The 12356-nt window shown below is 35.6% G+C and overlaps 1 protein-coding gene across 1 annotated transcript in view; it reads right to left on the bottom strand.

Moving 5' to 3' along the window:
• Nucleotides 1–1026: 1026 nt before the first annotated feature.
• The window catches only part of LOC135218594 (calcium-activated chloride channel regulator 2-like), a 40080-nt gene continuing 28750 nt past the window's right edge, over nt 1027–12356 (bottom strand). Inside the window, exons 2-4 of the mRNA XM_064255015.1 lie at nt 5744–6318; nt 4254–5479; nt 1027–3400 (exon numbers count right to left, since the gene is read on the bottom strand). Coding sequence (XP_064111085.1) covers nt 1833–3400; nt 4254–5479; nt 5744–6318 — 3369 coding nt within the window. The 3' untranslated portion in view covers nt 1027–1832. The remainder of the gene's footprint in view (nt 3401–4253; nt 5480–5743; nt 6319–12356) is intronic.

The following is a 12356-nucleotide window of genomic DNA, read 5'->3' as shown; positions in this document are numbered from 1 at the left end:
GATCTTTGAGATATAAAAGAAAATCCAAGAGATGCTTCTCGATAAGGTTCCCCTGTGCACTCACTGTAACAAACGAAATTGGAGTTTGTTTGGCTTTGATGGTGTCAATAATAAAAAGGTTTCCGTTGTCAGTATACTAAGGGTTCCAAACGTGATCGTAAATTCCTCCTTTTAACAAGATTACTTTCCAGAAGCATATTCCATAAGTCCAAGATTAGAATCGTATCATTGCTGAAAATCAAAAGCATATTCTTCTATTGTTCTACTTGTAGCGTTAATTTGAAGTTTAACAACAATTACAATACTCGGAATTTATCATTATAAACAACCAACGCTTTTATTTATTCATTTTGTTGTTGTTGACCTGAAATTTTCCTAATTTTCTGTCAAAAGAACACAGCCCATAGTAACCACAAAGTGATTTATCATTCACATTCAGATAATTTTTATTATACTCCCTTTATCCATTTAACAACAATTGCAGAGAATCACCAGTTTCTCTTCAAACACCGCAAAGTTGTTTTGAGACATTTAACACATATCCGTTCCTGAAGGCAAATTGTAAAAATGATTTGTCAAGTAACTGAGATTGATCCTAATTTTTAAAATGATGATGGACAAACGTGCGCCTCTTCGTTCACCTAAATTACTAAACACAGAACTGGAGGTCCCGATATCACATCTCTTGAGCCTCATTCCTCTTTGAATGACGAGTCAGCGTTTCATGTATACTATGTATACCAAGATGTATACTATGTATACCAAGCAGACACATCCTACCCGATTCTCACACATTAAGACACAGATATGTATAGGGAGTAAGAATACCTAATCTATGAGAGTAACCGGACTGTCGATGCAGTACATATGTACACGAAGAGATGGATGAAAGATTATATATATATATATATATATATATATATATATATATATATATATATATATATATATATATCTATATATATATATACATATATATATATATATATATATATATATATATAATATATATATATCTTTACCCTTTTTATTATGTATTTGGAGGTTCATTAACAGCTTTCTTTTGTGATGTTTTCCATCACAACTAAAACAACAAAAATCCAGATTGTTAAGAAGCAATGTTGATGCAGTCATTCCAAAAATAGATAGTATTTACCCATGGAGAGCTCAATAGCCATTGACGGTCCCAACCCCTGGACCTAAAAAAGAAATAACAAAATGCAAAGTGAGCAGCTAAAGCTGCAAGTTGCAATATGCTGCTAATCAGCCTAAGCTGCTTGTTGCGATCTATTGGTTAAAAGGTATTGAGTATCGTCCTTTCACATTCCCACGCAGTCGGTTCAGCATTGTGAACGCTGTATGTAAAAGGCTTCGATTACCATTCCTTTAACGCGTGCCACGTGAAATTCCTTCGTTCACACACATAAACTCATTTCCTTCGTTCACACACATAAACTCATTTCCCCGTAGCTCGCACTGAGTGTGATATGTTCACTCACGGTTTAATCGTTGATTTTCCACCAGTCTGATAGTCTAGTTTACCCTGTCTGATTCACAACCAGGCAGATGAATATCTGCTATTTTACTAACTTATGCAGAGTCTGTACACCTATTTTTACACCACCCTCCAAAACCTCAGTTTTGTAAAATATTCATGAGCAAAATTCGTGACAAAACATTTTGTCAGCTTCCACTAATGAGGACATTCAGTTCTAGAAACTCACATATAAAATTCACTTTCTTAACTCTTACAAAATAAATGAAGCCAGTTATGACAACAATGATATATACAATGATCACATTCAGGTAACATGAAGTATGGCGTGGCAGTTTCACACATGGGTAGCGTGGCAGCCTTTCGCATCTGCAAATACTTCAGAGGGTACCACCGTCGACGCGCGCGTGGTAGGTGTAGGTTTAGGTGCCACGGGAGGAGGTACTTTAACAAGCCCTGGTGGTTGGTTACTGTAAGATGTGACGGGTGGCATACACGGGTATGACTCGTAAACTGGTGGTGGTAATGGGTAATCCGGAATTTGTCCCTTTGCATATGATGGATCTACTTGGTACACAGTTGGGTCACTGACATAAGCGAATCCGTAGGGTTTGGAGAGGTCCTCTTGTGTGTAAGGCATTGATGCTTGCGACGAGTGTGAAGGCAAACTAGCAGGAATGTATGCAGCCATATCTTCATTTGGGTATGCGACTTGCAGTGGGTATGGGTAGCTACTGCATGTCCCTATTGTATAAGCTGTTTGGTAAGGAGTATTGTGTGAGCTGGTGGTTGAAGGAGGTTCACTTGAAGAACAAAAGTTGGTCGAGGTAAGAGTGACATCAGGGAAGGGGCTCTGGATGCTCTTTGAATGCGTTGCTCCCTCCATAAGAAGTTCCCCTGTGATTGAGAGCTTTTGTTCCTGGATGGGTGAATTTTGTTGAGTTCCTTTTGAAGCAATCACATCATCCTTTAGTGTGCTGTCTGGAGAGTTGCTGCCTTCATCCTGATCTATTTCCAGTGTTGAGTTTGTCTTGATGAGGATATTGGGATTTGACTCTGTGCTGTCCTTGTCATGATGGAACTTGTGCCGAGCAACAAAGCAGTAACAGAAAGTGGCCACAATAATCATGAACACCAAAAATCCTCCTGTTGAACTGAGTATAACAATGAAATCTTGCATTGTAAGTCCCTCTTCACTGACAGTTTCCACGATCTCTTGCTCAAATGGCACTGCTTGTTTTTGTATTGGCTCAAGAATTTCTGGTGTAACAACAATAGGTGGAGTAGTTACTGGGCGTGGAACCCATATATTTGGTATATTGCTCACACCCCCTCGATTACCAGCTTCATCAACAGCTCTTATCGCTATGTACAAGGTGCTTTCGTAAACATCTATTTCAGTGGTGACTTTTTGTTTTATCCCCACCTGAGCTGGATTGGGCATGCTCCCGATGAAATGCCCTTCAAAGGCCTTGGCCTCAGGCCAAGATTCAGCCAACACGACCTCGTAGCGTTGAGCCTGACCCCAGTCGTAATCATCGCCAGGTGAGGTCCACTGAAGAGTGACCTCTTGTGATGTTGCATTCACTTGTGCTTGTAGATCAAGGATGCGATTAGGTGGAACGATGTCATTTCCAGGATTGATCGATAAGACGTCGAGCACTCCATACACAACTGATCGCTGAAATGGGGCCACGCGTTTTGTATGTTCATAGCGTATTCTGCTACCGCAACATTTGACTTCTTGGTCAGCTCTTCTGTGATGCATAAAGGCATTGTTGACTGGGGATTGGGCATAGCCGTTGTTGTCATCTGCGGTAACCGTTAGCTGGTAATATCCTGCTCCTCCATACATTGTAGGTATATAACGGGAATACACTCCATCATCTGCAGTTATGTCAGGGTCTGTGTGAGATAATATAAAAGGACATTAGTTTTACAGTAATTTGTTTTATATATTTTTGCTAGATAAAGGTGAACCTAATTGTATGTAGGATAATGTTAATGAGAGGGACATGGAGATTATAAATTTGCTCTGTGAGACACAGCATTTGAATTTAATTATATATGATATTGTCATATAACAATAACCTTACATAAATCATTTACAAGTTTTTTTTCGAAAAATTAATCATAATCTTAAATAAAAGAATAAAAAATGGATGCTGAGTCATTTTTAATGGCAGACGTTCAAGGGAAGATTTGCTTTTATAGCAAACAATCATATACTGAATGAATAAGAAGATATATGTAAAAATCAGTAGATGTAAAAATCAGTAGAAGGACTCTTTTATTGAATGACAATGGACTGGAAAAAGTAAAACACCGTAAACATCCGTATTTGCTATGGGGTGAGAAATTTGTGAAATGCAATTTTATCAGGGTTTGGTAGATCATAGTTATTATCGCCAGAAAGCGCTTTAAAAACGCCACATGAAAATTTTCAAGGGCGGAATATAACAAAATGTATGGCTTTATTATAATGAGATGCAGAGTGTTTCATAGTTTTTCTAGTTTTATTTTCGTTGAAACCTTACTATTATAGAATAATTCATGTAATTTTATCATTATATTTTTTAAGAATTTTGAACCTTGTCCTTCCCAAAAAATTAGAATTCCTAAGATAAATATATTTTTTCTAAATTTTTCTATATTTAAGGTAATTTTATAAAAGAAATAAAAATATGCTAAGTATAAATGAAGAAACAACTACTATACTGGTATTTTTTTTTTTTATCTCTGTCAGGGTTAAACTTACCTCCAAATCCACTGTCATAAAGGTCAAAAGGAATGGAATTGTAGCTGCTGCCTGAAACATCATTACCAAGCCTTTTCAGTCTGGCAGTCACTTTGGCATTCAAGATAGGAATATTGCCATCTTTGACCTCTGCATAGACAATCACCGGGATCGAAGGGTCAGTCATATTCACTATAGCATGAGGACCATTCGTCCACACTTTCAGTCGCACTTTCCTCACATTGCTTTCTGTGCCCGTGACTTGGACGTGAAGGCTCTGGTGTGAGTCGGCCCGGTTCTCCAGTTTGTACTGCCACAGTCCACGTTCTGCTTCCGGTATCGTAACAAAGACAACGTTGGCATCGCCATCTTCCTGCATGTTAATTGCGTCTATGACTTCTCCTGAGGGCGAGATTAACTGAAGAGAATTCCCGACGTGATTCAGGTCATAGTAAAAAACCAAGAACCTGGCCAAGGGACCAAAAGAATCATCCAGTGTGAATGACCCGTCAGACATGGTTTGCAGACCTCCTGGATAGGACTTGCTGTGAATCAAAACGGGGACTCCAGATGAAACGGCTGAACTGCTACACATGGAACTAAAAAGAGCATCCATCAATGATACCATCATGTTCAGCTTGGAGTCCTTCCCTACGCCTTCATCCATGACAGTAAACGAGGATCCTTTGGTAGCTGCAACCAAAGATTCGAGCCCGTGAGATGCACTGATGAGAACGCGGTGCTCTGTCTGCGGATATATGATCGTATCCACTCTGATATTGTTCACAGTCGCCAAACGTAACATTTCATTGACGTCCTGCTGTGGTGCCATGGAATTCCCAGTGGTTACCATAATGACCTTAGCACCAGCAGGGTCACCTGAGTCTGTGGTGAGCACCTTGATCGCTTCTCTGAGACCAAACAAAATATTCTTCTGACTTTCTGGGACTGTTGAGGGATTGCGAGGCAGCGAGGAACCGACTCTCTGACGGACATCTGATAGTGACTCCATTTTCATTAAAGGAGCGGTTGTTTTGGCCTCCGAATTGAAAATGACGATTGCCACTTGAACGCCGTCCGGAACGTCGTAGACCATCACTCGGCGTATGGCCTTTCGCATGAATTCCCAACGCTGCTGCAAATTCATAACTGCCGTGTCTTCCACGAGGAGCACCATACGAGGGGCTGTTTCTTGCACATAGTTCATTGTTGGTACATATGAAGACACAGAAGTCGATGGACTATTCCTTTAAAGAAAAAAAAATAGGGTGCTTGTTTATTCACTAATCTTATTCATTCACTTGTTTATTAAAGGTATTATTTATGAAATACAAATCTTGAAGTTCTTACTTATCTGCATTGAAAATTATAATTTTAAAAATCGAAGGAAGATATTTATACAGAAGTGATATATTTCTCTCTAATTTCCCTGTAATGTAAACGTCTTATGTCATCAATCATTCAAAGGAAGAAAGGTGCCCAAACCAACAGTAGAAGGAAATGCAACATACCTGCCATTTGCAAAGTCTTGAGATTGCAGTATTATATCCCAGGCAGACCTTCCCCCACATTGCGAGTTGTGCTTGGTGGGTGCTTCTGGATTGTGGAGGTCACTAGGGCAAATGGGCATCACGGGATTTTGATAGTTGGTGCACGTGTTTGACTTAGTCAAGCGAGTGACGGGATCTAGATAGCTTTTGGGATACAACGGATCCTCAGGAAAACCCTGTTCCTCAAATGTCCCCCAGCGGAACTTCACCCATTCGCCCACCAGGAGCCTGGCTGTGTAGCTGTAGGTGTCGTTCACTATGCTCCGGATGAGGCTGTCGCCTATTTGGATGTAGTCTCCCTGCCGGCCACAGCCCTGAGTCTGGTGAACCCAAGGGCGGTTCCCGAAAACTGGGTGAGACGAAGTCACCTGGATGTGGGCGTCCCCAGGCGGCGTCGAGGTAATCATTGGGCTCACTAGCGAGCAGGTAGACTCGTCTGTCTTCCATGAGCTGGGTAGAATTACCGTCACGTCTCTCACTGAAGCTCGGGCATCGGTTAGCGACCATAAGAGGCTGGAGAACTCTCGGAGGACACTCTGGAATGGGGAAAAAAGGGAACATTGCAAAGTAATAATATAAGATAAATATACAGAATTAACTATATATAAGATTTAATACTCAATCGTGTAATATGGAAAGTCTAATATATATATATACAAAAACTTCTTTCAGTTTCCTTCTGAAGATTGAAAAAGAAACCCACAAAATCACTTTGAAACTTGTTTACTTCTAAGTATTTACATATATATATATATATATATATATATATATATATATATATATATATATATATATATATATATATATTGTGTGTGTGTGTGTGTGTGTGTTCGTGTAACGTCGGGAACATATCATTACATGTAAGGCCGTTTTTTCTCATCACACTCTTTTCTCTCTTTTTTTTTTTTTTTACTTTCTATAGATATTTCACCTATGACAAAAGTTAATTATATCCGAAAATATTTTTGCAATTTGTTAACTTCCGTTCATATTTATTTAATTTTTGGTTCCCGATGAGAGTTAGTCTTATCGTGGGAGCTCTTAATTCTACCAAAATAAAAAAAAATGCAAGAATTCTTTTCTTCTTTTGTGATAATTTGCCTCAAGAATACATTCATTTAACCGGTTGAGAATATCATCTTCATCTACCTTTGTTATCTGCATCAAACTGCTTTTACGTTTTTATGTCACCTTAACTTTTCCTTTCCGAAGGAAATTCAAAGCAACGAAAGTCTTCCACTTCTGAATGCCCAGCCTGTCCGAAATTCCCCCTCTTAAGCTTTAGAATTCTTCCTCTTCCTCCGAGACTCCAGAGCAGAATAATTTCTCATTGTTTAATTAGGACGAAAGTCCGGTGTCAGGCCAGGGAACAAATCCGCTGACACATTTTCTCCCCCCGAGGAGTCGAGGCCAGATTTGCGCCGCTTTCAACGCCCCCCCCCCCCCCCCCCCCTTTACTCTCTCTCTTTCTCTCTCTCTCTCTTTCTCTCTCTCTCTCTCGTGCGCGCCTGGGTTCTCCAGCGCGCGGACGGAAGAATGCGAGTTTTACATCCATTATGCGGCCACAACTGTGCTTGCGTCTTCATGCGGGGAAACGTGAATGCTTGAATGCCTGTCTCGTGGAGTGTTTATGTGGGGTGGGTTTTATATATATATATATATATATATATATATATATATATATATATATATATATATATATATATGTATATATATATATAAGCACACACACACATATGTATATATATATGATATAATATATATACTCACACACACATATATATATATATGTATATATATATATATATATATATATATATATGCATATATATATACATACGCACGTGTATATATATATATATATATATATATATATATATATATATATATATATATATATATTAATGAAAGATAACGAAAAAAAATTTACCCTGCTGGAACATACAGGCAAAGACGAAAGTCACAGGTAGAGGAATAGCAGTTCTCGAACTCACGAAGCAGTGTTGTATCACACAGCACTAAATAAATAGTTGTTTTTCTTTTTAGGCCTACATAATTTCCAAAAAAAATTTCTTCATATTTTTCTAAAATGCAAAGCCCGCGTTATCAGTCGGAACGCGTGTTGGATACTGAAGATATGGCAACTTTACTAAATAAACTTATCATATCAAGACCAGAAGGATATCTATCAGATTATATGACCGCCCACGAAAGGTACATCACTATTGCATCACAACATCAGAGATGAATACTGCATGAACACCAAATACTATCAATTCCTTAAATACAGACGGTAATGGTATTCTCAATCAATGTACAATAATTTAGCTGGATCAATATCTGCGTAAAGAAGGGATCAGTGTATACTATTTAGCTATTCAATTAAGTTTATTTCTGTCAGTACATCATAGTACTTAAGAGAGAGAGAGAGAATGTTTAAAATGAATACATTCAGGAAAGAATACTGAAAATATATAAAAAGTTAAAAATCCAAACTGTCTGGCAAAGATATAAATGAAAGGTATAAAAATTGCGTCATTTATCATTCTAGGCTAAAGAAAATATTATAAAAAGATAGGTAAAGGTAACAAAGGGTGATAATAAATTATTCACTAAACAAAGGAGAATGAAAAAAGTCAACGAATGTCACAATAGTGTACAAGGTCGCTATACGAAAAATATCTGGTTTTTTAAGGCACAGCTGTTATCATTTTATAGGATATTGGATGAGTTCAGTGGTTAGCATATGGAGGTAGAACTAAAATCGCAATTTTCTGGAAATGACTTTTTCTTTTTAATTCTTTATCCTAAGAAATATAGATGCAATTATCGTGTGCGACAAAGATGAAATTAATAAAATTATGTAACCTCTTTGCCATAAATGCCAATTTTAAAGAAAATAGGTTTTCCCTGAAACATTCATTCTAAAAAGTATAGATTACTATTTGCGTGTTTGGCAACGATAGAATTACATCAGTTAAGCGCTTTTGCGCATTTTTATTCTTGGGTTTGATGGAGGAAAGTTAAGTAGAAAAAAAATAGAAAAAGATAAATTACTATTTACGTGTTTTGCAACGATAGACATTGAGCACTTTTGCGCATTGTAATTCTTAGATTTTGAATCTTAGGTTTGATGGGGAAAGTTAAGTAAAAAAAAACATAGAAAGTTAAGTAAAAAAAAAAAAAACAGAAAAAGATGAATTACTATTTACGTGTTGGCAACGACAGAATTACATTGAGCACTTTTGCGCATTTTATGGGGAAAGTTAAGTAAAAAATAAAATAGAAAGGAAAAGAAGATAGGAGTGTAAAACTGTGGAAGTAGACCATTGTTAAAACTTTATGTCAGCTTCGCACAGAGATAAAAGAAGTGCCAGCCAAGATTTGTAGCACTTGCTTTTTCATTACGTGCTTCCGACGTTCTGGGAGTCTCGTTGCTTCCAGCATAAGACAGCAGTGCATTCATAATCTTCTACAATACAAGCCAGGGGCTGTAAATCATTTATATTGGCTAACTTTCGTATAAGATTATCCTTCGTTATATATAAATTAAATTTCTCGTTGACGAGTGGTTTTCGCGATCGGCTGCCAATCCGGTGGTCCGAAATTCGATACCCCGCTCTGCCAACGCAGGTGATAGAAATTCATTTCTCGGTATAATGTGGTTCGGATCCCACAATAAGCTGTAGGTCCCGTTGCTAGGTGACCAATTGGTTCCTAGCCACATGAAAATATCTAATCTTTCGGGCCAGCCCTAAGAGAGCTGTTAATCAGCTCAGTGGTCTGGTAAAACTAAGATATACTTAACTTTTACATGTAAATTAAAGAAATTATTTTATGATTGAAATTTAATCCGAGTCTATTAATAGTTATTAGCCAAATCCTAAAGAAACTCATTTTTTATAATATTTATTATGTTACTGAACTTGAAGCAGAATCTGTAAATAGTTTATATTCACCAAATTTTTCATTAAATTATCCTTTACTTTATGTAAATTAAAGACATTTTTTTATTACTAAACTTGAAGCAGAACTTGCAAATAGTTGATATTAGCACAATTTTAGATAGATTTGTGCTTTATTCTTTGTAAACTAAAGACATTTTCTATTGCTAAAATTAAAGCAACATCTGTAAATATCTTGTTTTGGCCAAATTTTAGATAAAATCGTCCTTTAATATATGTAAATTGAAGAAAGCATCTTATAGCTCTCGCTGTAATCATTAGGCCTCGATTTGAAAAAGAACCTTGCTCGTCTGAAAATTTAGACAAAAAGGTGCAGTAGATATCACCATCTGTTATACGTAATACACATAACTGAAAACGTTTAATACTTGTTGCAGATAGAACGTAGGAAAACCAAAATCATGCTGCTGATATTATAATTCACACCCACTCAGAAAAAAAAAATTGAGACAGAATATATGTTAGTAATAATTTAAATAACAAACTCGTGATGCCTCTAACTAGCAGGATATAATTCATCGTACTTCCAAGTAACAACGCGTAAAAAAATAAAATAACGAAAAAAGTTAACTGAAAACATCAAAGTCGGCTCAGAAAATTTATTTATGTAGGAATAAAATTAACTGGGAGAAGGTAGGTATTTTGGAATTCATTAATGGCATTGAAAAGCGATACTGGATTCATAAAAGTCATGGCAACTTTTGGAATAAAAAGATTAAACATTTATGGAAATAGGTAAAAGATGTATATATAATGTTAGGTTGGCTTGGGTTAGGTTAGTTTGGGTTTGGTTAGGATGGGTTAGGTTAGGTTGGGTTAAGTTAAGTTGATTAGTGTTTGTGTGAGTTTGTGTTTGCAAGCAAAACACAATTTGGAAATGCTAGTTATAAGAAATGATAAAATTGTGATATTCATGTTACTTTAAAAGAGTGAATTCGAAATTAAACCTGCTTTAGTTCATTACTGTGATTAACACTTTACCGTTTATTGATAAAACATGTGAATTTTAATTCTTAACTGCATAAGTGCATAAGTTAGGAATAACTGAGATAAACTTGCACTTTTAATTATCCCTTTTCGAGGTTCAAAAAATGAAAAACAATGATATGTTTTACTTAATTCTGTTTTCTAGTTCTTGATGTAGAATTGTGACACCTAATATGTACTTCTACTTCAATTTTTCAAAATTTCGTAGTTTCAGATAATTCAATTGAATTCTTGTTATTCCCGTAGAGTAGAGAAGTATCTCCTGGCTATACACTACGTATATGTATGTATATATATATATATATATATATATGTGTGTGTGTGTATATATACATACGTATAGTGTGTGTGTGTGTGTATTGTATATTAATATATATATATATATATACATATATATATATATATATATAATATATATATATATACATATATATATATATATATATATATATATATATATACTAGTATATACATACATACATACATACATATACATACATACATAATGAGTACAAACCCCCAAAAAATACTTTTGTGTTTTTTGTGACATTTCCACAATCGTAATTTTTGTTACAAGAGATGAAAAAAAAAGTCACAAAAAAGTTGTTCATTTTTCCCCACCTTCCATGTCACACTAATACATTGCTTTTACAACAAATAAAAAGGAATGTTTCTTTCCACAGAAGCAATAATAAATGTGATATTCTGTTTCATCCGTCAATGAATATAGAGGATTAAAACAAAAAAATACTTTCTTTTTAAATTTGGTTTGTTTTTGTTTGTAGAAACATGTTATTTGTTGCAAAAGTTAAATAGAATTACTAGTTCAATGTCGCTTTTCAGAACAGGCAGGACCAAATATTGTTATACACGTGTTTTATGCTGACATTTTATTCTCTCATTTTTCATGTGCCAATATATTCTGAACCATGAATAGCACACGGACTGAAGTCACTCTCACACAGGTATTATGACAGGGGGAGTATGACATAAAACATACTGTTTTTCTTCTTATTTTCAAAACTGATGGAATTTTTCACAGAATTCTCTTTCTGGAAATTCTTATGAATATCATATTCTTAATTAGACCAGGATACCTTAATTTTGTCCAATAAATATTATTTATTCTTAATTAAACCAGTAAATATTATATATTCTTAATTAGACCAGGATACCTTAATTCTGTCCAATAAATATATATTCTTATTTACACCCAGATTCCTTAATTTTGCACATTAAGTATAAAATGAAGTATTTAACCACTAAGTCCATTCAGATTTATAGATTTTAATTCTACAAGCAATGATTAAATAGCGTAACAGCTTGGCGGAACTTGATAGGACTTGTGTAATTGACAGACAAACTGAAGACCTATTTCTGGGACAAAATAAATAAAATAAAAGATAAAAAATACTCGTGTTTATTTTAAGAAATCTATTTTCTTGCTTTAACAGATCCGAAATTATCCCAGAGAAAAGAACTGTAGAAAAATAGATAAAAAACTTAAAAACAAAACAAAAATTACTCGCCAATTAAAAAAACTGGGCCCTTTTTCTTTTCTTTTTTTTGTGCTATAACAAATTCGAAGTTAACCCTGAGAGAATATTTTTGAAAAATACAAA

This window comes from Macrobrachium nipponense, chromosome 9, assembly GCF_015104395.2.
Source record: "Macrobrachium nipponense isolate FS-2020 chromosome 9, ASM1510439v2, whole genome shotgun sequence".
Taxonomy (NCBI): Eukaryota; Metazoa; Arthropoda; class Malacostraca; order Decapoda; family Palaemonidae; genus Macrobrachium; species Macrobrachium nipponense.
This window is presented reverse-complemented; position numbering and strand designations above follow the sequence as displayed.